We start from the raw sequence: 27,652 nt of genomic DNA, 5'->3' as shown, positions 1-27,652 counted from the left end.
CGGCGCACGCGCTGGCTTCCCGGTGCCCTCTGCGGCCCTTCCCGGTACCCGCGGATCCAGGCCCCGGTTCGTGCTCTCCCCAGGTTCCCCCCGGAAGCCTCCCCGGGAGGAGGAGAGCCCCGCGCGTGGGTCAGGCTGAGCGTTTTGTAACGGTTTAACCAACTCCCACCGGGGCTCTTTACAGCCTCCCCCAGGCCCGGAGGGCGCCGCTCAACGGTGAAGCGGCTCCGGGCCCAGCCCCGCCGCTCGGCCCCTCCCGTTGAGCGACTTCCGCCCCGGCGGCGGAAGCGGCTCGCACGGGCCGCTCTAGGCGGCTGGGCGGGGCGCGCTCGGTGGTGGTGGGGGTGCCGCTCTAGGTGGCTGGGCGGGGCGCGCTCGGTGGTGGCGGGGGGCCGCTCTAGGCGGCGGGGCGGAGCGCGCTCGGTGGCGGGGCGGGGCCGGGCGCTCAGTGCGGGGCGGCGGCGGCGGGACGGGACGGGACGGGACGGGACGGGACGGGACGGAGCCGCGATGGAGAAGCCGCGGCGGGCGGTGGTGGTGACGGGTACGGGGGTGGCCGGGGAGAGCTGTCCTGGGCGGGGGGCGGATCGGGGATCGGGGCGGGGGGGCTGTCCTGAGGGGGAAGGGGGTGAATGGGGGCCTGGGGGGGGGGAAGATGGGGGACCCCTTCCCTGAGGTGAGGGGGTGGCCAGGAGCTGGGGAGGGGGGTGCTGCCCTGTCAGGGGGTGACCAAGGGGGGGGGGGCTGTACCCTGGGGGGGTGTTTTGGGGGGGGGGCCCTTGGGGGGGTTAAGCAGGAGCGCTGGGGGTGGAGGACAGGGGCTGGGGGGGCTTTGGGGAATGGGGGGGGGGGGGGGGCTGCGGGTGAGGGGTGTCGGGAGGCGGGGGGGTGCGATGTTATTTGGTGAGGAGCTTTGCTTTCCTAAGGCTTGGCCAGGCAGGGGGGGGCTTTGGGATCCCCCTCTTCCATCCCTGATCCTCCCCAAGGGTTTGCTGGATGGGGAAGGAGGGGGACTGGATCCCCCAAGGAGCAGGAAAACCAGAGCCCGGGGAGGGGGGCGTTTGCTCGCTGACCACCCCATCCCGAGCCGTCAAGGTGTCGAAGCCGTTATCAAAATAACCCACGCAGCACGGCAGAAGCGCCTCGGGGAAGAATAAGCGAGGGAATGAAAGGCCCCCGGCCGTTGCAGGCGAGAGCTTGTCAGGCTCCTTTCCCCGGGTTACAAAGGACGGCCGGCTTGATTTGTGGGGAAGGCAGTTCTGTGACAAATGGGGAACTCGGCGAAACTATTCAGGTCTCCCCCCCCCCAGCAGCTGAAGTTGAGGCCGTTTGAATAGCGAGTGTGGGGGCGAGGGGTTTGTTGTCGTCGATGCGCTGGAGCGGTTTTAATTGGAGGCAAGTGTCTTTGCAGAGAACAGTTGCGGAGAGCGGATAAGCAGGTGGCAAATTCTGGCTTTCCCAAACCCGTATCTATTGCTGAGCGGTCGCGCTTGGCAGTGACTAAACAGAAAACTTGCGTCAGTAAATACTCTGCTGCTTGCAATAGTTCTCCTCTCTCTTTTTTCCCTGCTTTTGGGGAAGTCTGTTTCTAAAATGCAGTGGTTGTCTTGTCAGGTCTACTCCTATTGGTAGTCTGTCATCGATGTCACGCTAAATTTCTTTTTAAAATCAGCCATGGCGTTGCGTTCCCGTTCGGTTACAAGCATGTGCTCGCTGAGGATAAGTATTATTTGTGTGCGATTTCTTTTTTAGAACTCTTTAAGGAGATAATCCCATAAAGATCTCTGCAGCTGGTTTACTGCTAATGAGCCTTGGAGGGCCCTATTGTGGATGCGGAGGAACTCCTGGGCATGCTCGGTGGAGTTTGATACTGCCAACAAAGTTGCTTATCTTCTGCGAAAGCGGTAACACGAGGGATCTGTATAGGAGATGAGTCAGAGGAGCAATAGCCCACAGTTGTATTTGTGCCAGTTTGCGTTTGGCTTCAGAGTAAGAGGGCTACGTTACGTGCGTGGGCACCTGTAGAATTTTAGCCTTCCAGTGGCTGAAGTGTTAAAAAGAAATGGATGTGGTTTATTTCTTTTGTAAGACTATTACGGTTTCTTTAGGAATGAAACCTAGCAGGTCGCGATTGTTTGCTTCCAGAGAGTCGTGTAGGACACCCCTGACTTGCAGAAACAACTGAAAAGGCGTTCGATTATTTGACTTGTTCACCCGTGCCGCAGTCGTAGATTGTCTTGGTAACATTGGAGGTTTGCTGCCAGGAAAACACACCTACATTTTGATTTTGTGGAAACCTTCGGAAGATTTATTTTGAGGAGATATCGACATTGGTTAGATTGTAAGAGATCCATCAGCGTGGGCTCGTGCAAATTCCTTACGTCGTCCTGTGCCGTATAACCTCAGACTTACTGTTGATAGCAAATAGAGCGTTTCCATTAACGTGTCATATAATATTTGTAGTCCCTCTCAAATCCTTTCACGAGTTAGACAAAATTTATGTCTCCTAATTGCATTAGGCTCATAGGGTAACTCTGACATTTTAGATTAAAGCATATTGACGTTGCACCCAGATAAATTGCCTAACCTTTGTGTGCTTGCTCAGGAAAAGATGTTATGGATTACTAGTTAACTCTAAGTTATTCATTAGGAAATTTAAACGTGGTGAGTAAGTATTTTTGGTAATGCTATCATAACCTTTGCTGCTTCGTGTAGGTGGCTTTCTCAGCAGCATTTTATTTATTTCCTCGTAAGGCATAACTAATCCTAACAGAGATCTTGGTGAAGACCTGAGCAGAGAAGAAATATTCGAGGCAGGCTTGTCCGCGTTTGTGGAAGCATCTGCTGTGGGCTAAAACAATCAGGAATAGAAAATCCAATAATGATTCTCATTCCGTGACATCGGTCAACTTATCTGTTAATAACAAGCTTTTCTGACCTGGTCAGGAAGGAAGAAATATGCTTCCCCAGTGCCTGTTGGGAAAAAAACAGTTTCTTTTGAGGCAAGCTATTGTTTTCCTTCACAGTAAAAGGTGTAGAGTTCAAATATTTCTGTGAAGGTCTCTTATTTAGTACTCGGACGTAAAGTAAATAAGGATTGGGTGTTAGAAGAAGCGGGTTTTCTTTCGGGATATGTAAACCAGGAAAGCGCAGGCTGCTTTGCAGCTTTAAGTTTAGTCAAACCTGTAAGGATGACTTCATCACTGTGGATTTTTACTTCTCTTCCAGGGTTTGGTCCGTTTGGAGAGCACGCTGTTAACGCCAGTTGGATTGCAGTTCAGGTAACGCTATAACTTTATTCTGAGCAAGTTAAAACAGAGAGCCGTGCTGATAACATATCCGTACAAATTTTAGTTTGCAGGTCTTTTATAACTTGTCTTCCCAGTTTATTAACTGAGACCAGCCTGCTCCAGATATCCAGATGGTCAGCTGGATAATGTTTTATTCACTTCTCAGAAAACAATCCCTTAGCTAGTAGAATTTAATGAGATTGAGTTAATGTAGCTAAGGGAAGTAAGGAATTCATAGGCTGACTCCCTAGGTTTGAAAGATGTTAAATGGGGCAGGGAGCTTGGAATCTTCCTCTACCATAGAGAATTCAAAATAAACAAGCCCAGAAGAATTTTAATGCTTTTCTCTCAGCTCTAACTTGAATCTGCACAAGCTGGTTAACCTTTAAGCCAAGTCTCATCCGTGATGAGACTTCCACCTGGTAGTCTTGTGGAGTCAGGCGTACTCCAGAGTTGTCCAACGTGGGTCTGAACGTCAGGGCTCTGACTCCGAGGCAAAGCAGCCGCCGCTGCCTCCTTTCCCCTCGATTCCTTTGGGCTGCGGCGGGTGAAGCCGGAGGCGCGGGGGCATCAGGCAGCATTTGTTGCTCCGGGGTCAGCCTCCTCCCTGCTGAGGAACGGCAGCAAGTGATGCTTGACTGACGGAGTTGGACCTTGCTGGAGGCAGGAGCGCTCGTGGAGGATCGTTGCTCGAGCAGATCGTATGCGCTCGAACAAATCACGTTTATGCCGCTAGTAGCTGCGTATCTGCGTGAACGTGTTCGCCTGTGTAACGCTGATGCATTCACAAATGAGGCAAGAAGAAGAAGAAATCAAACTCTTGCTAGAAGCCCAGCTAAAGTAAGGAATTAAGGTTGCTTGCTGTAAAAGCATTAGCTAGGGACAGTGCTGTCACACTATCCCGCTTCTTCCTTATTTGTCGCTTCTGGATGTGGTTTATGACAAAGCTACTGGGAATTCAAGGGTACCTTTTAGTACAGTTGCCCAGGGAATTAAATCTATTTTTCTCCCCAACACATCTCTCTTCCCTTCAGAGCTCTGAGATTAATATCTTCTTTAGAATGCTTTTAAATTAAATCACAAACTCTAATCAATTACAGTCAACTAATGTCCAGATGTCTAATGTGTTGGCTGGTATGAGACGACAAAACCTTTGCCTCCAAGAGCCTTTTGGAAATGAATATATTTGAGTTAGGGTTTGCTCAGCTTAAGTTTGGGGGGAAATACAGGCTGTGTACGTGGAAAAAAAATTGCACATTGCTGAAATTTAGTAGTGAGGCTAATTGATTTGGTTTGTTCTTACTCGTGTAATGTCAGTTATTGTAAACAAGCTACTTTTATTCTAGAGGAGACAGACAAAAGGGCATTGTGCTTCTGGGACAGGAAGAGTGGTGGGTGTTCTGATGTTGGTTACAAAACCAAACCTAATGTATAATTCCTATAAAGAGAAATGGCGTGTCATTCCTTCAGCCCGGCAGCTCGAGGCACTGATGGTTGCTCAGCTGTGTGGCTGATAGATGAAGTAATCACGTGCATTTTAAATTCATTTTGTGGGCTTGGGGGTGTTTTGAGAGTATAAAACTAGAGTTGGTGGTGTGCGATCTGCGTTGGAGCCCATCTTACTCCGAGTCCTGTTTAATAGCTCATGCTAGCTTCTAACTAAAACCAGAAACTTTCAGGCAGCGGGGAGGATTTGCCTTTCCTTACCCCGTCTCAGCCCTGAGAGGCCCAGACAAAAAGGAACAGCATGTCTTTGAGCACATGCGAGTTGGGCATTGTGCAAGTTTCAGACAGGGGACTTCATGGAGCTGAGTGGACACAAAGGCGTGTCTGAATTTCTGAATCCCAGACGGTGTGATCTGCATTTTAATAGAAGAAAAATCAATTAAACAATCTTTGTAAATCCTTCCTAGCTTTAGGGCTAAGGTAGTTCTGGTTTATTACATCTTTTATTATCCTGCATCCCGAGGATAAAATTCTCTGCTTTTCTTTCGAGTCCTCTTTTTGGTTTTATTTGGCTTCTTGTATAGAACACGGATACGGTGTGTCTTTTCCCTCTGACTGCAGTGAATTTCTAGTTTGTTTTTGAAAGCGGAACGATTTTTACACGTGGGTACCTTAAATAGTGGTGGCAGCGATCTAATAATGTGAAGATGAAATGTTTGGAGATTTTTATGCATGGGGGAGAGATTTCTTATAAATTCAGAGTGGAGAATAACTTCTTTCTGCTTTCTTTTTTAAGGCTTACAGTAAAAATATTCTGTGTTAATGTGGCTTTGCTGTTCCATGTTTTCATCGTTTTAATATTTCATTTGGGGAATTTTTTCAGCTGCGGTTTTTGCTCGGGAGGGACCTTCCTTTCAAGAAGAAGTTACTGAAACGGGCTGTCTGTTCAGTGCCTTTTCTGGCCTTCCCGGTGTGACTTAGGTGTAGACACAGGTGTGCCCCGTGGACTGTGAAGCGAATGGGCTCCTGCCTTCATCCCCTGAAGTGCTTCTGGCTGAGCCGGAGGAGGAGGAGAGAGGTCAGAGTGCGTTTTGACATTACTAAGGACAATTGCTGTCAGGGTGTCTAGACAGACCTGATAAGGATATTAAAGGCTCACAAAGACGACCATTGTTGAGGGGTCAGGGAATCGGTCAAACATGTTCGTTTTTCTATATTTGTCAGGTATACAAGGCTGTGGGTAATAAGTTGTCTGGGGGCCAGCGTACATCTTTATTATTGAATGGAAGCGCGCGAACGCTGTGTTTGGTTAAAAGAAAGTTGTGAATTTGTAAAGCTAAGGTTTAGCGTGCCTGCGTTTGGAGAAGGTAGCTGTCACTGAGATGGTGCGGCTCATAGGGCCCGGGGTTTCTTGCTCGCTGTAGATGCTTGTTCTGCGCAGCCGGTAAAACTTTCTGCGATCAAATGCATCTTTAGGAGCTGTTTCACGCTCTTTAGAGAAGTGATGATGAATTCCTACCAATTAACGCTCTGGAGATCTTCCTAAAGAGACTGACTCGTATTTGAATACTCTCATTTGTAAACTACTTACTTTATTAACGCACCACATAAACCAGCTAACGTTTTGAAGGCAGATTTGTGTAAAGAAGATGTGATGAAACATCACTTAGCATCCATCTCTGGTAATGAATGTCTGTGTGTGCCAGACACTAATCAATACAGCAAGCCTTTAATATCAGACTTGCCCTCGGAGCCAGAGCGAGTGATTTATCATTGTTGTTGCTCATATCTGCGGGTCCGTGAAAGTCTTACTCTTGCCTTTGCTGCGTGTTTTAGTTGTCTTAAATCTTGTTACACTGTCTGTGGTCTGTCCGTACAAGTGTGAAAGGCTTTTTTTTTTTTTCTCTCTCGGTAAAGAAACGACTCACGCTGATAACTACAGAAAAAAAGGATACCCAGATACTGCTCACGTTTATATAGAGGAGGTAGGATTGTAATGGAGGAGTCCAAAACCCTCAGCTTGTCCTCTCCTTTCAGTTGTCTTTTAATTTGAAAGAATTTTAAACCTAGGGAAATACAAGATTTGAAATTGAGTAAGCTTCGTTGAAAACAGCTAATCTGTACTCTTTAGCTTGCAGTTTGCAAGTGCAGTCTCTGTCTGCAGGAAAATAAAGCCTAAGAAGTGCATGGAAGAGCAGTTCTTGGCTCTGATCACCAAATCTGAACCTGAAATAGAGATAACTGAATCATTCAAGAATATTTTGAAATGTCCTTTGCTAGTCTGATGGCTTCTTACATTGCTGTTTCTACCTCAGCTGCATGACAGCGACAGCGGTGTATGGGTGTGAGAGTTGCAGGTTATTTTCTTGCCATGCGTGCAGCCCCTTTGATGTTAGCGCAAGTAATCATTTCAAGCTTTTGGCACGAGTAGGTTTGCATTTTTCAACCAACATGTATCTCCGAGAAGAGCAGCAGCAGATGACAAGCTTCTGCCGTGTATTAACTTGTGAAAAGCTGGAGTTGGTTCTTCTAACCGAAACACAGGCCTGGCGATAGAGATGCAAGAGCGCACGGCTCCTTCTGTCTTCAGAGAGAAGGATGCACTTGCAGCTTCTTTCCAGAGGAGACAGAGCTACAGGAGGACTCTGGCTGAGGCTCTCAGCTTTATGGCCTGTACAGGCACTTACCAGTCTTGAAAAGCAGCTGTAAAGTTTTTCAGAGTACCAAAAAACTTTGTCTTCATCAGAGGCAAACTGGATCCGAGTTAGATGCTGTTGGAACTCATTAAACACGAGAGCTGAAGTCGCTTCAGCTGCTGGAAAAGTGCCTCCCCGTGTAGTCTTGCACAAGGCTCCTGGGTTTGAGCTCAGCTGATGATTTTGTTTAAGAACATTTTTTTTTTTCAGAGGCTTCAGACCATGTGGGTGTATCCTTTCCTTGAGTCCTTGAAAGTTTGGGTTTGGCTCTGAAAGGTTTCACTTCTGATGAAGTCCTGTTCTGGGCTAGACTGGTAAAGTCTGAAGTACCAAATGAGCCTCAAACTGAAGCCTTACTGGTGAGACTGGAGTGTGTTGAAAAGGAGACCGAAGAAGAGCAAGGGAGAAGTGTCCAGGACCATGGGCTGTGTGTAGAGGGAACTCAGTGTTGGGATAAAACTCTGCTTTCCAGCCAGGTATACTGGGGCAAAAAAAAGATCTTTCTTCTTCCCTCTGGTTTTAAAGCAGTCTTTGCAAGGTATTTAACGGACATTTTGTGTTTTAAAAGGTTTAAAGGAAATTGGGTAAGTTTGTTGCCTGGATATTTGGGATGTTTTCAAGGCATGGCTTTAGTTAACATTATAGAGGGAGAAATAATTTACTGAATCCCTACAACGGTAACAGCTCATGTTGCAAAATTAAGGACAATATATTAGGTATAGGTAAAGCTAGTGATGGAAACCCATTTTACATTTTGGAAACAGGCTGTATGTGTTCCAGATTCTGCCAAAATAAAAGTAAGACAAATATGTTGAGGAGGGCGTGCCAACGTTGCTTCAGTTTCTCACACGAGGAGTGTTTGCTCATGTTGGTGGAGACTCACAGCCGCAGAATCACAGCCTGGTGGTTCCGTCACCTGGCCCCGGCAGCTCTTTATCTGGAAACAAGTGTGAATTTGCTCTCCAGGCCAGCAGTCCTGAGAGAGGACAAATTAGACGATGAATTTAATCCTCCCAATTCTGCTTTCTCTACATAATACCTAGTTCTTTCAAGATGTGACTATGACTCTATACCTCTATAAATAATGTAGCCAACCTTTCTTTTGAGTGTGGGTGTTGCTGATAACTATTGTCAGTTAAATGTTGGTTTCTTTGTTACACACACATCAGAGCAAAACAAACGGTCCTGTGGGTGAGACTGTTAAGGCAGGTGGAGAGATGCCTTTGTTGTTCCCCATTATGGTGGTTGTTTTGTTTTTTTTTTTTTTTCTCACAGTGCTGTTTACAAGTTTATACAGCCTGTGGTGTAAGCTGGGGTTAGTCCCTCACAGCAGACTCGTTCTGCCATTAAACCTGCCAGAAGTATATCCTCTGCTGAGCTTCTGTCTGACCATCTTGGTTTTGTTTATTTCCTGATGTTCTTAGGAGCTGGAGAAGCTAGGACTGCGAGATGACGTGGATCTGCACGTCTATGAAGTCCCGGTTGAATACCAGACAGTGCAAAGGCTCATTCCTGCATTATGGAAAAAGCACAGTCCACAAGTGAGTGAGTAAAGGGAGGAGGAGAAAAGACAGGGCAGGTGGTTGAAATCTGTCATGCTTACGGCAACGAGCATAACGTGAAGTCCCATTTTTAACGTATATTCAGACTAGTAGTCCTTCACTAGATCTTTTCCTCTGTTGTCGTGAGAACACGTGAATTTGTAGAATTTTATAGCTCAGAATAGAGTGCTCCACTTAATGGGAGCAGTCGGTGTGAAGAGGCCACTGCAAAGGGCTGTCTAGACAGCTCGCGGTTAGTCTGTGCCACCTGGGCTGTTCAGCCGCGCGCTCGGCTGTGAACGTGCCAACGTTCGTCTTTACCCCGAGTAAATTACAATTTAGGCCAGAAGGGGGTGAAACAAGAAGAATTGTTCTGTACCGGACCCACGAGTTCATGGATAAATGACTCGTTACTGTGATACTCATGCAAGAGCTCCTGTAGCAGCTCCCCCAGTCTTTAACTGGGAACAGCGGGCTGTTGATTCTCCACCGTTTGTCTTTCGGTTGATCTAACTTGTTTCTTTTCTCTTGTAGTTGGTGGTTCATGTAGGTGTTTCGGGTATGGCTACAACGGTAACTCTGGAGAAGTGCGGCCATAACGTAGGTTACAAAGGCTTAGACAACTGCCGTTTCTGTCCGGGCTCTCAGTGTTGCGTAGAAGGTGGCCCAGAATGCATCGATTCCATTATTGACATGGACACGGTTTGCAAGAGAGTCTCGGCGCTGGGGCTGGATGTCACGGTCACTATATCCAAGGATGCCGGCAGGTATGGGATGCCAGAGATCGATGGGGAAAATACACTCATACGGCAACGCGCTTTCCCTTCGCGCTCAACTCGTGAGGCCCGTACAATTCGTACGCTTTTCGCTTCTCGTGGGGCTGGCAATACCATCTGTTTTTCAGTGGTCACCCAATCATCAGGGGAAAAAGAGAGATCTTTATGTTTCTTTGTCCTAGATTTGATTAAAGCGGTCAAACAGACTCGCAATACCTGGCTTGGATTCCACTCTGTTGCAGGATGTTGCTGCAATGCTGAATGATAAGAATACATAGCTCCTCCTGTCCTGCGGTTTGCACGCTGTATTTGTCACTTGTTGCTAAATAAGCTCTATTCTTGTATTCCAGGTACCTCTGCGACTTCACTTACTACACTTCCTTATACCAGAGCCGCGGGAGGTCAGCTTTTGTCCACGTGCCTCCGCTGGGAAAACCATATACTGCAGAACAGCTGGGTCGGGCGCTACAGGCTATAATAGAAGAAATGCTTGATGTTTTGGAGCATTCTGAAGACAAAATCAATTGTCAGCATGAACACTGAAAGTGGGCAGAAGCTATCTTAGTATTGCACTTCCAAAATTTTCCCTGCTACTGAAGTACTGGGGAAAACGGTCTGAAACGTACAGGCCCAGAATTGGAGACCTCAAAAAGGAAAATTCCACTTCTAGAAATTGACGGTTTTTGTCAAATGTGTGCATTTCAGCCGAGGCAACAAAGGATTCAAAAATCTCTTCTTTAAAACACCTGCAACTACTCATTTCTGAAGTGACTGAAGTGTGTGTGCTGTGCTTTATCCAGAGCTTATCTGTCAGCCAAGCGACAGCTACTGACCAGTCTAACACAGCGCAGGTGGAAAGTTGCTCATCTGGACTTGGCGTTCAGGTGCAGGGAATTGCTAACCCAGTCTTCTAATGACTAGTTCTTGAGTTGAAAGGTTTGCTTTCGTTTTGTTTTGGTTTTTTTCCTCTTTGGCCCAAATTATACGTTTTAATGTAAAAGTACGACTGAAACGAGTTGGAATGGTGTGGGTTTCTCTGTTGTAAAACTGCGCTTGGTGGAGACGAGCAGTCTTCGAAATTGCTTTGCTAAAATGGAAAAATATTTTAGGCACTGATTTCTCACCCCACATTGTCCAGATATTGGTAGGGTCCTCTGTAATGTACTGGTTAACTGGTAGCTGCGGATAGAAGGGATGGGTTTTGGGTTCCTTTTGTTGTGGAGCAGGAGATAGCTTTTTTTGGTTTTTTTCTTTTTGTACACAGTATGAGCCTAACTTGCGCCAAATATTTCCAAATGTCTTTTTTTATTATGCTCTCGATGCCACCTTCCTCACTCAAGTCAACCATATACCTCCTGTACAAAACACATTGTGTTTGTGTGTGTATAAAACAAATCATTAGCGGTTAAATAGCTTTGCTAAAGGCCACTTTCTCCGCAGGAGATCTTTATCCTAGATTCTTGGTGCTAGCCGTTATTTTTAAGGTGAAGGTTGAGTAATTTATAACTTCCTTAGTTATAAATTTTCATTCCTGTAACAGGTTAGAAGAGTAATGTTTAACTTAAATTCTAAGTTGCCACCTTGATTTATTATAGGCGTAAATATGCAAACGTGCGGATTCGAAGACAGTCTGCCAAATCAAATCTAAAATCTTGAACTTATTCCCACTCTCTGAAAACCAGAGGTGATTATTTGGAAATTAGGAATTTTGCTTAGAATGAGTATTCCGGGCTGTTTATTAGTGTCCCCCTCCCAATGGGAGGGTACGAAGTGCTGCTTCTTGGGTGAACTTTCCCGGTAATTAATCTGGGGACGTGTACACGCAGGTTCTAAGCAGGACTTTAAAAGTGGGTGACGCTAGTAGTGCGTGTAGGTTTGCTTCCAAATGACAAGACTCCAGCGAGAGACAGATGATGTTACAGTGGGAAGAGACACAAAATTGGTAATTGATGACCGGTAGGTCTCATTGAGGGGCCATTTAAATGAAGATGTCTGTGATTTGATTCTGATACTTTTAGAAATATATATATATATATATAAAAACCAACATTTTGAGCTGTTTTAAAATACCATTATTTTAATTTTTCTAATTATGAATGATTCTGCTATAGTATCTCTCAGTGAGAGCTGCCATTAACTTGCTGTTTTCCAGTAGAAGTCTAGCGACCAAGGAAATACCACTTCTCCTTGTAACCCTTGAGGGAGGACGAAGACTTCTGCCGTTGTACTAACTGCGCTAAGGGGACCTGTGTGTGAAGGTGTTGGGATAGACTTCGGGTTTACCAAGGAAATTACCGCTGTATTTACTATACAGGCTTTCCTGATCAAAAGAGTTTGCCTTCAAAGTAAATGTTCTCTTTTGCATTCAAATATGAAGTAGCACTTGTCAGATTGTCAGCAGGCAGGCAGACTTTCTGATTAGTAATTTATTATATTTAATATTTTGTTTAAATATTCGTGGTTTGACACATTTCTGCAAATAGTTGAGCTACTTATCTTGTAGGTTTATTCCTTTATCTGGTAAGAAGTTTTTGTCATCAGTGTATCTTAGCTGCTAAACTTTTAAAAGAGGAATAATTCACGTGTTCTGCTAAGTTCAGCAATTGATTTAAGTAATTTTCAGTAACGCTATTTAATTTACGTGTAATGTAGTTGTGAATAAAATGGGAGTGGAAGATCAACAGTTTAGTGAGGCGATAACAACAAAAAAAGACGACCGTGGAATCGAAGCGGCCGTAGGAAGGGCTGGTTGGACCAGCGATGCCCGCGGGTGCCGCGCTCGGAGAGCCGCGGGGAGGGTCTGGAGGCAGGTGGCTGATGGTAAATGTCTCCGAGCGAGACGTGCCCTGTCTGTCCGTCTCTGTCGAGCGAGACGTGCCCTGTCTGTCCGTCTCTGTCGAACATTTACGCTTCCTTTGAGCGGGCAGCCTTGGAGATCCCCCCGGAGGTGGCTGAGGGGTGGCTCCAAATTCATCGGCAGGGAAGGGAGGCAGCGGCGATGCGCGGGGAGAGCGGCTTTCCGTGCTAGTTTGTTCAGCCTGCGGAGCGTGTCCTGTTTGATACCTACAGCTATTCTTTCTTGGGTGCTCTCTGCTGTCCAAGGGGAAAATCTTGAGCCAATTTCTGTGACTGCTGTTTGTCTAAGGACTGCAGTGGTTGACCTTCCTCGTGTCAGTGTTAAAAAAAAAAAAAAAAAAATCTCATTTTTTGGAAATACTTTGCTTTGGGCGTTACTTTGAGCTGTGCGTTTCCTCATAATCTGTTTTTGTGAAGCTTCCGTGTGATCAGTTTCTTAGAAAACATAATTTATTTTATAATCTTTTTGGGTTTTTGAGAATTAGTCCTCAGAGATTGTATTTGTAAAAGGTATCTTGGTGGTAGAGAAATTTTGTATAGTGAAACTTTTTAAAATGGCATTAAACTAATTTTATTTAATCTGACCTAAATTAAATACTTTTGGTTTTTTTGGAAGTTTTTTGTTAAATTCATGAATTCATAATGCCTTTCCTATAGGTGCATCTTTTCTTTGGAAAGATGATGTCAAACTGATGCAGAGCTTCAAAAAGCTGATGTTTTGTGTCATGCTTACTATCTGCTTTCTCTTCCAGATCATCAATAAATAGAATTTGCTAATTTGCACTGACTGGGAGACCTGTTGCCAACCGTAAAAAGATGTCGTGCTAGTGAGTAAGCGTAGGAAGTTCAGGTTTAACGTTGATTACTGTGCCTGCAATTTGTAAAATGTAAAAGCGGGGAAGGTTTTTAGAATCCTGTGACTGCGAAATTGTCTCTGGGGATACGCTTCACGGAGAAACGGGGGTGAGAATATTTTGTGTGGAAGAGAGAATTAGGGAGGTTCCACTGTATCGGGTCTGATGTCATTTTATCTACTTGCCAACAGCTTGGAGTAGGAGCTCGCTAAGGTGTTGGTGAAGTTTTGGTGATGGCAATTTAATTGGTTCAGTTATTAAATGCTGTGGAGGATTTTGAGGAACTCCAGATACTCGTCAACTCCTTCATAATCTGATGACACTGATGTCGGGAGATGTTTTCCTTTGAATTAAACATGGTAATCTACTTTATAAAACACAGCAAAAAGAAACTGTGAGCTTGAAAGTTTCTTTACCTTAAAGACTCGTGGGGGACTTGATGGTCCTTATGGGTCCCTTCCAACTTGAGATATTCTAGGATATGGTTCAAGGTACACACCCATGGTACAGAAGCTATTGGGGGTTTGTTTGGCAGCTTTTGGAAAGGATATCGAAATCTGTAAGATCGTATCGAGCAGTTCACGCCTATCTGGAGCATTCCCCAACCTGATTGCGTCCTCCTATACGTGGTAGTGGTGGGAAAGGATGAAAAGGTCATGAAGATGGTTAGAGGTGTTGAGTGTGGTTGTGACATGAGACTGCAGCCAAGAACTGCTGAGCTTCAAGAGTCCCGGGAGGGACCTGACTGAGGGCGTTCAAAAGTTTAAGACTTCCTGGAAACTTAACCGCTTACTCTGCTTTCACCCCGAAGAGGAGGGAAATTTAAAGGCAAGGTGTCTAGAGTAAATTTGAGATAAATGCTTCCTGGCTGACTCCTTGCAGAAACTGAGAAGGCGTTTGCACGCGGCATCGCGTTGTAAAGCGTAGCCTGATGCGTTGGGCACTGCCCGCTGCCCGCGGCGGGAAAGCAGACCCATTGAAGCAGGGCTGTGATCTAATACGTCAACTTCTCTTTATCTCCGTAGGGTTTGTACTGCACGTGCTGTGGTAAGTCAGGTAGGAAACTCTACTATTCGTATGTACTTACCTAGGCAGTCACGCTTAGATGTAGCATTCAAACTCCGGTGTGTCTCTCACTCTTCTGCTGGTTGTGCAGGCAATATTTAACCTTTTAGTGCCTCAGTCAGCTGGCAAAGGGGATTATTCCGGGCCACTGTCACGCAGTGCCGTGCCTGGAATAAATGCCCAGGAGCTTCCAGGCCTGCAGACTCGCAAATGGACAGCACAGACTCCCAGCGTTGTTGGTTTTCTTAATGAAAAGGTTAAAAAAGTTATAATCCACTGAAGTTTCTTCTCATACTCGGTAATCTTCGTTTGATCGAGTGCGTGATTCGTTGATCTCGCGTGCGGGCTTTCTTATGAAATGTATAAAAGGAATTGCAGTAGGAGGAGCTTCTTAAAACCAAAAATGGGAAACCCATGTAAATGAGCTGAACTGGTAATTCCCCGCTAACGCAAGAGCTAGCGCTAGGTTAAAGCAGCGATTATGGTCTGGCCGTGTTATTTTGTGGTTTAACTTGTCGTGACTCGTGCATCTTTTTTAACTTATCGTGTGTTTCTAACTCTCTAACCGCGCAGCTGAGGCTCAGACACTAAGCTACTTTAAGAGTGAGTGGTAGTGTTTGAAAGCTGACTGGAAACCAGTACGTTTAGATGTAGAAAGTACACTTGTGTCATTTTTTTAATTATGATCTTCAGATGTCGTCCCACAGTGCAGATGATAAAATTGTCAGCAATTAATTTGTACATACTTTCCCCAAGTAACTTCCTTCCCGTTGTCTCCTTTACTTACTTTAATATCCTATCCGATAATACTTTAATGAGAGAAATTTCAGAGTTGCGAAGGCTTTCTTTCAAACTCTGTCTGGTGGCTTGGATAAAATATCCGTAGTTGATACCATAAGTACACATCTGGATGTGGATGGGTTTGTTATTTTTGCACCAGAAACCCTAATGTTTTACAGTATAAAGTGCACTTTTTCTTAAAAAACTTGTATTCATGTCTGATTAGTGTCTTAAGTGATGAAAGTGATATTCTGCCAAACCTCCAAAGCTGAGGATGTTGTTAATTCTTCACCGTATTAATTGAAACCTGAGATCCGCTTCTGCTCAGTCTATTTTAAGACAAAATAGAGAAGAAAATGCCTCCCCATAGATAGGAATTAAACATAGGAAATGAAACTTTACACTGCCCTTAAAAAAAACTCTGTGCTACTTAACTACACGTTCAGGTTTTCTATTGCACCAGCTTCTTAAATCGCGAATGTTTACTTTGATTAAACAGGGAGTGCCTTGTCCTGTGCTGGGCTCACTTCTGGAAAGCGGAGTGGTGGCGATGGGGACAGATGAGCCATTTGCACATGAGGTGGGTGGAAAGACTGGGCTTTTGGCACTGGGAGAGACTGCTGAACTTGTTCGCTATCCCCTTTATCCAAGGATGCTTTTCAGAAACTGCACTGAATTGAGGAAAAAAACAGAGTATTTGCGACTTCGTTGTCACTCTCGGTTAGGTTGGCCGAATTTGTGAAGGTTATTCTGTCTCTTCTTTAAGGTTACGTGTTTTGTTTGGACTCCGTTATGCATGTTAGAGCATCCCTCGGCCTCTCGGGTCCTCCGTTCGTTCATTGTGGTGAAATAAACAGTTGTCTGTCTGGGTATCTCAGGTGTTGCCGATCTCGTGCTTGTCAGGACTCTTGGAGCTACAGTTCTAAATCTGTTGGGGCTTCTGTTTTTCTCAGTGTGTTCTTGCAGTGCCTTGTAAAACCAAACAATCTCGTGTGTCACAAAAGGGCTGTGTAATAAAGAACCGTTAACATACTTTCAGCTTGCTATTGCTAGACTGGACTTTGTAACTGAAAATATAAACCGATGTTTCAAAGGAAATAAAGAGTTTAACTCTGACTCCTGGTGTTCTTTCAGAGTCGTCGGAAGAAGTCGCTTTTAAAGATGCCTTTTGCAGGGTGGTGATTGCACATCAGTGATCACGGACTGACCGGCTCACTGCGTATTTGGGTTTACAGCATTCCCTAAGCACCTGCTGCTGTTGGAGACGAGCCCTCGGAGTTTATGGATCCCCCGCCCCGTCCCACGTCCCTGTTTTTCGGAATGGGAACAGATGCTAGCTGGGCTCATTCTCTTAGACCTCAGCTGCCTCTCTTGGGTTTTTGTGTCATTTTATTCAGAAGAGCGTGTGGAAGTTTTTATCTTGCCGTCAGCTATGATGTTTGTGTGTTTCTTTTATCTATCGTGTTCTTTCTTTGTACTTTGAGGTAAAATTTCCAGCCCTCGCTTAGACCACATAGCCTAACGGAGCAACGGCCGCCTTCTAAACAGAGTGCTGCACTGAAATATTTATGCAAAAATTGCTCAACGTTACTGGTATTAAGATACAGAGGCCCGGGGAGTCTGTCCTTCCCCCGGTTCGATGAAGGCTCTTTAAAGCGCGCAGCAGCACGGTTAGTTCCTGAGAGCCTGTAATCCTGGAAGCTTTGGGGAGAACAAGCTACGTAAGAGTTTTTTCTTTGTGAGTTTGAGACTTACCCATTTCACTCCCAGCTGGATAATTCCAGGAGGCAGTGGTGAAAGGATCCGATTAATAACCCCCCTTGTACGTTTCTCACACTGAAAACACCAATTCTACTCAGATTTTTATTAAATTCTTGTTATTCACGAGGCAGAGTCTTGGAAAGCAGTGTTTGGAGCCGCGGTCCTCCAGTGCGTGGAGCTGCCTCTGCATCCCAAGCTGGAATTGAGACAAGACTCGCTCTGGTTCCCCCCCCTGCCACGGCATTACTTTAAACGAACAAAAAAATAACTCTTCCTTCTCTGTTCTGAGGTGAGGTGTCCGTATGGCCCCGTCCGCGCTTGTCAGTGCCTCCGGGATCCGCACGAGTATCGGGAGCACGGTCCGCGCATCGGTGAAGAGCAGAGCCGAATGGGACGCGAGACTTGTTCGGAAGAGAAGGGGGGCAATCGCGTGCTCAGGCAGGGCTCAAAGAGCTTCCCGAAACTTCTTTGGAAATGTTAGGGTGCTGCGGGGCCCGGCGGACGGGTGCTTTCCGGGGAGAAGGTGTTAAAGTCCGGTAAAACTCGAGCGTGCCAATGTCAGATGCACGAGGAGCTGGCGATTGCAGCTCATCCCATTGACTACTTCGGTTTCCTTTTTAGCTCGAGTTTCGTAGCCGTGTCCTGCAAAGCCTGCGTTGCCCCATGAACCCTAAATCTTTTCAGTCTTTTCCAGATCTGTCGGTTAATAAAGTATTTCTGCTTTACACGCCCTTCACTGTTCTCACGTGGGCTTAAGCGGCGGCAGCAGTTCTCCCCCTCTCCGCAGACGTAGTCTTGACCAAAGGGGGTTTCGGCAACGAAGCCTTGTGGGATGCAGCAGGTGACCCGCTGGCAGCAGAAGCTGCTCTGATTCTGAAGCTGGCTTTGATCCACAGGCTGCAAATCCCTCGCAGGCTTCCTAAGCCACCCGGGAACCCGCTGTACGGCATTTGCTAGCCAGATTTCTTCTGCCACACTGGTTTTCTGGAGGAAGAGCTCCCTCGAGGGTCGTGGGAAGATGAGCAGCATGGCTGGGAGCTGCTGGGGTGCAGCGAACTTGAGCACCATTGCATGCTGCTTTCCTTGAGAGCAACCCTGGAGCTCTCCCCGTCTCCAAGAGCATCTCCTCGCCTTGCCGGGCCGCTCCATTGCTGTCGGTTGAGTGCTGCTGTAGGCTGGCTGCCGCAGCAGCTGCTCCTGTTGGGATGTGATGCAACCTGGCTTCGGCTGAGGACGGGCAGAAGCCCTGTGTCGGCTGCTTTCAAGCTGCTGCCCTGTTCCTGCTGCCACTGGTCCTGACTGGGAGCAAACTGGAGCGATGGGGAGGGCTGGTGCCACCAGATGGTGCTGCCCTACAGCCGGACAGTGCGCAGCGACGGCCTGGCACGGGTGCAAGGCTTCAACAGCTTCAGCTTGGTCCTGAGGGCTTCTTGTGGCCCTGCCGTTCGCCACCGCTGGCGGTGCAGCGATGGGAGGCAACGAGGCCTCACCGGTGAGGGAACAGCATCAGGTCCCTGCCCCACGAGTGGGGATGGCACCGGGGTGGTGGTGGCTCGGCGTTTACCTGCTCTCGGAGCAGGTTGGAGGTCGCATTTATCACCGCAGGGCACGGCTTTGCTAAGACCAAGGGTAAAGCCCACCGCCAGCCCAGCGTACCAAGGTGGGAGCGGGCGCGGGGAGGTCATGCACTGGTCCTAGCCCAAAATCTGTGCTGCGAGCACTTACTGTGCCCCTGGTCCGGAGAGTTAACGGTGGTTTGTGACTGGAGAGGGGATCAAAAGCAAAACTTTATGGTTCTTTTTGAATTTCTGCATTTTCTGTCTTTTTTTGATGTCCCATCAAATGTATTTTTTTTTCCCGAGCTGCTGTGGCGATCTCATTGGGTTCTCCAGCCCTTTTCTTCGGAGCAGGTGCCCTGTGTTGCTCTCCCGCTTTTATCGCGCTCGCTGGTGCCCAGCGTGCGATGGGCGCCGCGGAGGTTGGAGATCGCCCTCAAAGGCGAGCCAGGACGCGTGCTCCCGGAGAGGACAGACGCTGTCCCGTGAGCCAGCCCCCGATGAAATCACTCGCGGTTTAGTTCGCTTTATAAGGTGATAAGCTTTTCCTGCAGGCGGTGTTTCCAGAGTGATGTCATGCTGTTGGGTAAGCCCTGGGGCAATGAGGTCATTTTGCAACCAGAACTCTCCGGAGGGAGAGATCAAAGGTTTCGCTGGGCGACGGCAAGGAAGCTCATGGTGGAGCATCCCGCTTGGCTTTCTTGGATGCAGATCCAGAGAGCTGGGGAGGAGAGCGCTTTGGTGAACTGGCTCCTCATAGATCTGAAGTCTTTCTTGTGACAGCCTGGTCTGTTCCCCCTCTTTTCGTCCTCCTCTACTCCTCAAGCCCTCCGAACCCTCCGCAAACGAGGTGGGATTTTTGGGCAGCGTCCATCTGGCAGCCTGCTCCCCCTCCGTGTTTTCCTGGCTTGCAAATCCAAGCTGACCTCAAGCGAAGGTGCCGGAGAGCCCACCCTCTCTTACAGCCGCTGCTGAAGGGCTTCCCAGAGCTCCCATCAGAAACTCGCAGCTGCGGATCCGGCGCAGGGGAATGGCTGGAATTTCCTGCCCGCTCCGAGCAGCCCTCGCTGCCTTCGGCAGAGGCATGTGCGGGCAGGTCCCGGGTCAGGGCTCGCTGCCTCTCACACCCTGGGCTGGGTGGCTGGGGATGGACAGGCTCCCGGCGCAGCGGAGAATTCCCGGTATAAGCTTCCCGTGCCAGGGATGATGCTCTGGCCTGGTATTTCCCCGTACCGGGGCTCCTCACCGTGGTGTTTCAACCATGCTTTTATTCTTTCCCTGCTGCTTGGAGGTACCTCGTCGTCTGGCTCCAGCCTTCCAGGAGGTATAAATGGCTATTCACCACCTACCTCTGCTAGGGGCTGGGGTTTTCTTGGCTGGTTCCTGCCCAGCCCCACGGCTCAGGCCTGGAGGAAAGTCTCTTTTTGCTGCTCCTCTCCAGCTGCTTCCCGCTGCGGTGGATGCTCCGGCGCGGGAGCAGCGTGCCCTGTGTACACAGCCCTTCCCCGAGTCACGCTCCGGTGACTAATTCCCTCCTGACGGGTGCATGAAGCCTGGTCCATGCCCAGGTTCACAAATAAATGCATTTATTTCTGTTGGAGGTTAGAGTAACAGCAACCTTACCTAATTCTTCAGCAGCTTGCATTCTCATGCCTCATTCAAAATTGTGCCTTGCACTTAAAAAAACATCCAGACTCTTAAAATCCTATGGTTTTAAGGAGCTTTCTGGATTGTCCTTCCCTTGTAGCATCTCCTGAGGCTTTCCTTGGTAAAAAAGATGCTGCTCTGGGATGTGCCGAGCTTGGATTTGATTTCCTTCATCTATTTTCCCCCCTGCTCTGGACTGGAAAGATTTTTGGAGGAAGATTTAGAGCTCATCTTCATGCAGCTTGGAGCCTGCCTGAAGGCAGGTCCCCGGTTAGAGCTGCAGCTTTCACCCTGCCGCTACCTCGTGCTTCGCTTCTGGGCTCAGCGCCGCCGTCCCGAGGGAGCGCGACGCTCCTGAAAGCCTCGGCCTGGGGGTACCCGCGGGATCCACGCTAAAAATGGAGGCAAAGGGCTCTTTCGGCACATCGGAGGGGCGAGATGCATCCCCCTTTGAACAGAAAGAGGCTCATACCATGGAAAAGCTTCTTTTTGAAGCTGCTTCTCAATAACAATCCCTTCGATCCTGCCCAGGCTGAGCTTGTCGCCTGCTGCTCGTGCAGATGATGCTCTCAAGGCTTTAGTCGATATTTCTGTCTGCCGAAGGGGAAATACCATTGCAAGCTGTGAAGCATCCTGGCCGGAGGACAGACCTTACCCCCACCTGTAAATCCGTCTGTCCGGGGAGTCCGGTCCAGCAAAGATGCTCACTGCGAGCGGAGAACTTCCCCGTGCCGAAAGCATCGCTGTCAGGAAGGTGTTCGGGGCGGCGAGTGAGGATCTCTCAAGCGAGATCTCCATTTTTGGCACTTGGATTGGAGCAATTTCCTGCCCTGCTGGGAATTCGAGTTAATTTTTGACCGCGGGTGCAGCCGAGGCAGAAACGTCGTTGTCCAAGTGGAGCAGAAGTCTCATTTTTGGCAGATGCTGTAAACGTGCAGCAAAGGAAGAAAAATGTGATTCCTGCCGTGATGGGGCAAAACCTGCTTTTTGCTCACCTGACCCATGCTGTTTGTCTTTTTTTTTTTTAGAAACGTCTAAAGGTCGAGAGAGCTTTCACTCTGCCGATTCATCATGACAGCAGCCAGCGCTGGGAAAACACGGGACGCGGCTTCCCAAACATCCCGCGCTGGCAGCAGAGCGAGAGCCCTCCTCTCCCACCCCTCAGTGCCCGTTTCCAGACCTGGAATGAGGCGGGATGGAAGAAACCCTGTCCGTGATGTGACCCATGGCCCACCTCGGAGGCCGGCTGGGTTCTTCCCCTCCACCAAGTGTTTTCTCACCCCAAATGACTCCTGGAAGTGCTGAAGCTGCCTCCAGCCACCAACTTCCCCAGAGACCAAGCCCTGAGGGCTGCTTGGAGCTTCACGTGGTGTCAGCGGCTACGGGAAGCCGTGCTGCTCTTCCCTTCACAGCCCTTGGCTGAAAAATACGCCGTGGGAAAGTATTACCTTGCTTGCGGTAGTTTGCAGGAAATATTCCTCCTCCAGCATCCGATTTGCTCAACCCAAGTGGTTTTGGGGAGCACCCGAGGTCCCGTAGGTCATGGGGAGCACCCAGTGTGGCGCCGCTTGCCTTGCAGAGGGATGCTCTGGATGACGGGATGCCGTAACCTCGCTCTGTCGGCCCTGGGGCTGATGCACGCCCGTTCCTGGGGGGCTCTGCCGTTCGTCGGAGGCTCTCGGCACCTTTTCGGAAGCCGCTTGCTCAACAGCTGCAAGGAACCGCTAGACCCAAAACCTGGAGGGCAGCACTTCCCCTCTTGCCACTTGCAATAATCAACGCTACAAAAATAACCAGAGTTTCTGCAAGCAACGCGTGGGCGAGCGGCCGTGGGGAAGTTTCGCACTTTTTGAGGAATGGAAGCCACCCGGACTCCCCTCGTCCGCGCTCGCCCCCGTCAGCCTCCCGTCGCCTGGGCTGGGGGGAGCAGAGCGGGGCCGGCCCCTCGGGCACGATTGCATCAAGCTGGGGAGGCAATTGCATCCCAGGAGCCACGAAGCCCCAGCTGTGCGTGGCCGGTTTGGGGCTTGTCCCACAGCCCTGCACGGTGCCGGGAACTTCTCCGGTCCCGCTCTGAGCCCTGCTCGAGTTGATTCAAGTTCAAGGCTGCAGCCAGCTTGCATTTCATGGGGAAGTGACTAATGTTCATGTTCCCCTTCTCGTTTCTTTTGGTGTTTAATCTCAGCATTTGCAACGTGGCTTCTTTCCCCGATGCTGGCTCAGCTGGGAGCTGCGGGTGGCTCTGGGGGACGCTCGGGATGGCAGCAAGCATCTGCCCCGTCCCCCCCCGTGCTCCCTGCCTACCACCTCATGTCTAGAGGGGGAGAGAAGGCAAAAAGACTATTTACATCTTTCCAGGCTCAGCAGTGCACGCTCTGAGCTTTCACTAGCCTTCCCAGCAGGCTTTCCAGCTGCTGGCCCCCCATGCGATGCTTTGATCACCAAAATTCCCGGTTTCTCTCCTGCTCGCTACGTGCGGAGGAGCGTTGGATAAATCTGACCTTCTGCTGCAGAAGACGATGCGCTAACGGCCCAGCGAGGAGCGGAGGAAACGTGGGATGCTGTTTATGCATGGGGCTGAGGCTGTGCAATCGCATCTTGCAGGCTGGTGAGGACACGCTGGGACATTTCATAACAGGTCACTCAGCATTCACAACCGCTGCTCTTAAAACACAAGTTTTATGGCTGTTGCTGGACTGTAAATCTCTGACTTCCACGGCTGGCGCCTTTTGGGGGGGAAACATCCGCCTTCGGCAATCTTTGATGCTCTCCGAGCGCGAGCCACCATGCGTCACTCGTGGATGGGGCTCGTACCACGCAACGCGCCTACGGTTCAAAAATTCATTGCAAAAGCAGAACTTCAGGATTTAGGGTTTTGCTGGGTCTTGCTCAAGGGCCGGGCAATGTGATTGCTGGTGGGTCAGGGCCTCTTCCTGTGCCCGGACACGCTGCACGGCTCCGATTCGGCTTTGGACAAGCGTGGTGGGCAGCTGGCAGATGGTGGAGGGTGCTGGCGGCCGGGCTGGTGCCTGCCAGGGACCCGGAGATGCTCGGGGCGGAGGGGGTGGCACAGCGGTTCTGCCCTGGGGTGTTACCCGGAGGTCTGTGGTCCTCCTGGGGTGATGCTCCCTCTCCCTTCTTCCTTGAATTGGAGGGCTGAAGGGTTACGATGGATCGCAGGGGGGCCTGGTGCTCCCGGGAGCTCCTGAATGATCCCACAGCTCCGGCTGGAACAAAAGCACCGGCTGAGGAGCCAGCGCCCGGACCAGCTCCCCGTGAGAAGATGTTCCGGGGAAAGCTCATCCGAGTGCATTCCCTGCCCAGCTGCGGGAGGGACGGGCGCTGTGCCACCCATGGCAGCAGCGGGACGGTGCCCAGCGCCGCATGGGACGAAGCACTGGAGACAGAACTGGCCCTGAGGTTTCCCTGTGAGCGACACCTGGGGTTTCTTCCCAAGCTGGAGGCTCTGGGCAGAGAAAGGCAGTGTGAAATGGTTCAAGGTCTCCAGGTGGGCTCCTCCTGCCCCCTCTTCATCCATCCCTCTGCAAGGACAGATCCAGGGCCGGCCAGAGGAGCCAGAGCCCGGGGAGATCCCCTCCCCGTGACACTGCTTGTGCTGACAAACTTCTCCTTTCACGTGTTTTAGGGTGAAACTTTTGGTCTCGGTTTTGCCTCAGGCAACCCCTCGAGAAATGGGGTGAGAAAGGCAGGAGTAAGGCTGGGGCCGGCTCCAGAGGAGGAGGAGAGGATGAACAGCCGTAAATCCCGGGATTACTGTGAGCACGTTCATCCCGTGGCAGGAGCGCAGTTAAAGACCAGGCGCTTGGCTCAACTTCAGGACATTTGGGAATGGCCTTGCCTGCCCCAGCCAGCGCCGGGGGGGACCTGCCCCGTTGCCTCCTCCGATCAGGGGTTTCTCATCCCTCTGCTCACGTTTTTTGGTCAGAGCATCCCTTAGGGGAAGGCGAGAGATGGGTGGTCCCATGCCAGCCTTGGTGGCTTGTTCCCACTGTGGGTTTTCTCTTCCCTGGTGCTCAGGCAGCCCTGGTCTGGCACGGTGCTTCCCGCTGCAGGCGGTCCCGCTGGATCCGTGCCACCCCAACGTGCCCGGCTCCATCCCAACCATCTTCGGGCTGCTTGGGGATGATGTAACCCTGGCCACCATTGCTTCAGGAGGGACGGGACCCAGGGCAGAGCCATCCCCTGGCCACACCTGCAACCGGCTGTATGGAGGAGCCGCTGCTGCAGGCCAGGCTGCGGTGTCGTCAGCCGGTTTGGTAAGACAAGGTCCACCGCTGATCCGCTCCCTCCTCCGTGCACGTGCCGGCACGAGCCCGGCTGCCCAGCCACCGCTTCCCAGCTCCACTTCTGCTTTGGAGGGGTTTTAGGGAACGGGCTGTGTGCCTGGCTCAGCCCCATGCGATAGCGGGGACCTGGGCACAACAGCGCAAGGCGAGGGATGGAGAAGGCAGCCGAGGATGCAGGGATGGACAAGCCGTGCCATGATGCTGCCTGCAGCGCTCTCCTGCCTGCACGTCGTCCTCTCTCCATCACCCCCTGCCACCGGCTCTGCCACCTCCGAGGCCATTGGATGTTGCCCGTGGCCGCTTGCCCCTCGCCAACGGGGCAGGGGAGATGAGGGGATCCCCCCAGCCATGAGCTGGCATGGTGATCCATGGGGAAAACGGGAGCTGGAAAGGAAATATTTGTGTCTGAGAAAAAGTATTGCATATTTTTCATCTCCACAGCTGCAAACCAGCTTGCAAATCACCCAACTCCAGCACCCTCAGAGCTCCTGTATGAAATCCCAGGCGGAGAGGAGAGATTCCTGCTGGGTGTTTCCTCCGGCGTCACCCGCCGGCAGCCTGGGACAGGGAGGGGGGATGGAGGGCGGGCAAAGTTCGGCTCCTATAAATTCAGGTCTGGTCCACTTCATTCATTCCCCTGGCAGCATCACCGGGAGCTGCACGTCCAGCCTTTGCGCAAGAGGTTTTACAAATAAATTCCCTCCGGGACTGTCGGCTGCCTGCGCGATGCCGAGGGCGCTGCGGGACGTGGGGGCCGCCCTCACCTGCCTCCAGCTCCTGCTGCTTCTCGCCAGCGTGGAGCTGAGGCCCCACGCGTGGGACGAGGACAGGCTCCAGCTGGAAGCCATCAAAAAGGGGATCCTGGAGCGGTTGGGGATGCCCGCTCCCCCCGTGGTCCGGCACCGGCTGGACCAGGAGAGCATCCGGAGAGCGCAGCGGCTCTACCAGCAGAAAGTGGCCGAGCTGATGGGGAACCGGAGCCAGGAGGAGGAGGGAGCTGTGCCCAGGAGCAGGCGCCTGCATCGCCTGACCCCCACGTGTAAGTAGCCGTGGCTCCACGCGCATCCCGTCACCCTTGTCCCCCCCGGGCACACACGCGTGTGTCCCCCAACGCGTCCCTGCTCGGGCACGTCAGCCCTGCTGCCTCGGCATGTGCCGGGACATGACCAGGCATGAACCACGGTGGCCGCGGTCATCCTTGTCCCAGCTGCTTCCCTTGCGCCGGCAGCGGGGAGGAGCCACCGTTTCGAGCTGGTTTGCTTAAAAATGCAAAAGCCAGAAAATTTGGGATGAAAGCTTTGACCAGTGTGGTGGCGGCTGGGGGTGCTGGGAGCAGGGTTTGAGCCGGCTTGGGGTGAGCGGAGGGGAGGTGCCAGCCCTCGAGCCCCAGCTGGCTGCTCCATGCCTTTGGGGTTTTTATCTGGATCTGGGGTGATTTAGGGATTTATGTGGATCTGGGGTGATTCAGCTCCTGCTGCTTGGGCTGGGGGGGGGACAGCCGGGGTGCGGGGTCGGGGGGGACCCCGCCAGGTCCTGGGGCACCTGCTCCAGCACCAGCTGCCACCCCTCGGTGAGACCCTCAGGCTGGGGCTCCCCGGGGACGGTGGGTCCTGGGTGATCCAGGGTTGAGGATGGAGTTGGATCTCCCCAGCCTCGTCATCCCTTGGGATTTGGGTGATTCCCCGGAGGCGGCGGTTTGGCTGCCCGACAGGAGCTGGTCACGAGCCTTGGCTGGCGGGATGGATTGCGGGCTCTTACATCAGCTGTCCTCCCTGTCCCCGCAGTGCTGCGCCAGCCGGACATCCCCCAGGGACACCAGGACCCCCAGGGACACCAGGGCCCCCAGGGACACCAGGACCTCCATGGCCCCTACTGCTACCACCTCATACTCTCCCGCACTGAAGCTTTCCACCGGCAGCTCCGGGTGGTGCAGGCGGAGCTGAAGCTCTTCAAGCAATCGCTGGCATCCCCCGCCACATCCCCGCTCGACGCCTCGGTGCCCCCCCGCGTCAGCATCTACACGCTGCAGGGGGCTCACGGGACCCCCCAGCTCCTGCGTAGCCAAGAGCTGGACCGCGACACCCTGAGCCTGGACCTCACAGCGGCCATCCAGCCCTGGGCTGCCGGCCCCGAGGACACACTGCGCCTGGAGCTGGCCTTCACAGCCAACGTCTCAACTGCGTTGGCCACCTCGGGGGATGAGACCCTGGTGCTGGAGGTGGAAACCCATGAGACCACGGGCCGGGGGGCCAGGAGAGCCCGGGGGCTGGAGGAGGAGTGTGGGAAGAGCGATGGGAAGTGTTGCCTCAAGTCGCTCAAGGTCTCCTTCCAGGACATCGGCTGGTCAGACTGGGTCATCGCCCCCAACAGCTACTACATGAGGTTCTGCGAAGGCTCCTGTCCCCACAACTACAAGCCGGCCAGCATGCACGCCCAGATCAAAGCCCGCATGCACTCCCTCTCCAAAGCCACCCCGCCGCCCTGCTGCGTCCCCGCCGGCTACGACCCCATGGTGCTGATGCACTACGACGGCGAGGGCAGGCTGGTCTCCACCCTCTTCGAGGACATGCTGGTCACCAAGTGCCACTGTGCCTGATGGCATCACCTCCGGCTCGGACCAGGACCCGTCACCACCCGGATGGGCAGAGCCTGCCCACCTCCCCGCAGCTCCAGCATCCCAAAGAACAGCCCCTGTGGCACGAAATGCCTCCATGCCAGCCCCGGCTCCACCATCCGGCTCAGCCCCGGGGTCTCCAGTTGTGAATTCGCCTCCACAGGCAACAATAACTTATTCCCCCCTCTCTTCCCTTATTTAAAACCATATTTTATTTGGTAGGTGGATCCTTCCCACCCGCGAGAGCCCAGATGGGCTGGGGTCTGTCCCCCGGTGGCTGCAGCCCACTCCACGTCTGAGCATCACCTCTTCTCTGCTTAGAGATTTATTTATACAACCCTCTTATTTATTGCTAACTTATTGTATTTTATAGCAAAATACCTTTTTGGGAAAGCTTTTTTTGTGTATTTGTATTTTATATATTTCTATAAGACGGAAATAATGTAATAATGTAAATGAATAA

The 27,652-nt window shown here is 50.8% G+C and overlaps 2 protein-coding genes across 6 annotated transcripts; both read left to right on the top strand.

Moving 5' to 3' along the window:
• PGPEP1 (pyroglutamyl-peptidase I) lies at nucleotides 1-16,420 on the top strand. 5 transcript variants are annotated; one of them, XR_015707333.1, is made up of 6 exons: nucleotides 447-544; nucleotides 3,229-3,281; nucleotides 8,857-8,973; nucleotides 9,508-9,740; nucleotides 10,100-10,685; nucleotides 15,804-16,420. XR_015707333.1 is itself a non-coding variant. In XM_087769474.1 (6 exons), exons 3-6 carry the CDS (start codon nucleotides 5,755-5,757, stop codon nucleotides 10,290-10,292), a joined length of 603 nt encoding a protein of 200 aa, XP_087625600.1. In that variant the 5' UTR covers nucleotides 961-3,002; nucleotides 3,229-3,281; nucleotides 5,620-5,754; the 3' UTR covers nucleotides 10,293-16,420. The 5 variants fall into 5 exon arrangements, 4 of the variants coding, with proteins under 4 accessions (XP_087625602.1, XP_087625599.1, XP_087625600.1 ...); XM_087769474.1 differs by lacking the exon at nucleotides 447-544 and adding exons at nucleotides 961-3,002; nucleotides 5,620-5,814 and having other exon boundaries at nucleotides 10,100-16,420; XM_087769476.1 differs by lacking the exon at nucleotides 447-544 and adding an exon at nucleotides 1-66 and having other exon boundaries at nucleotides 10,100-16,420.
• Nucleotides 16,421-25,188: 8,768 nt separating this feature from the next.
• GDF15 (growth differentiation factor 15) lies at nucleotides 25,189-27,599 on the top strand. The gene is made up of 2 exons (XM_009471951.2): nucleotides 25,189-25,614; nucleotides 26,360-27,599. Exons 1-2 carry the CDS (start codon nucleotides 25,302-25,304, stop codon nucleotides 27,169-27,171), a joined length of 1,125 nt encoding a protein of 374 aa, XP_009470226.2. The 5' UTR covers nucleotides 25,189-25,301; the 3' UTR covers nucleotides 27,172-27,599.
• The last annotated feature ends 53 nt before the right edge of the window (nucleotides 27,600-27,652 follow it).

Source organism: Nipponia nippon, unplaced genomic scaffold, assembly GCF_047370975.1.
Source record: "Nipponia nippon isolate SJK-2023a ecotype South Korea unplaced genomic scaffold, ASM4737097v1 scaffold_31, whole genome shotgun sequence".
Classification (NCBI taxonomy): Eukaryota; Metazoa; Chordata; class Aves; order Pelecaniformes; family Threskiornithidae; genus Nipponia; species Nipponia nippon.
Note: the sequence above shows the minus strand (reverse complement) of the source record. Positions and strands in the feature narration are given on the sequence as shown.

Excerpts from the sequence above, each read along its gene's own strand:
- GDF15 (XM_009471951.2), top strand. The coding sequence starts at position 25,302 with ATGCCGAGGGCGCTGCGGGACGTGGGGGCCGCCCTCACCTGCCTCCAG. Across the intron at positions 25,615-26,359 it reads GCATCGCCTGACCCCCACGT|TGCTGCGCCAGCCGGACATC; the intron begins GTAAGTAGCCGT and ends CTGTCCCCGCAG.
- PGPEP1 (XM_087769473.1), top strand. The coding sequence starts at position 511 with ATGGAGAAGCCGCGGCGGGCGGTGGTGGTGACGG. Across the intron at positions 3,282-8,856 it reads CCAGTTGGATTGCAGTTCAG|GAGCTGGAGAAGCTAGGACT; the intron begins GTAACGCTATAA and ends TGATGTTCTTAG. Across the intron at positions 9,741-10,099 it reads ATATCCAAGGATGCCGGCAG|GTACCTCTGCGACTTCACTT; the intron begins GTATGGGATGCC and ends CTTGTATTCCAG.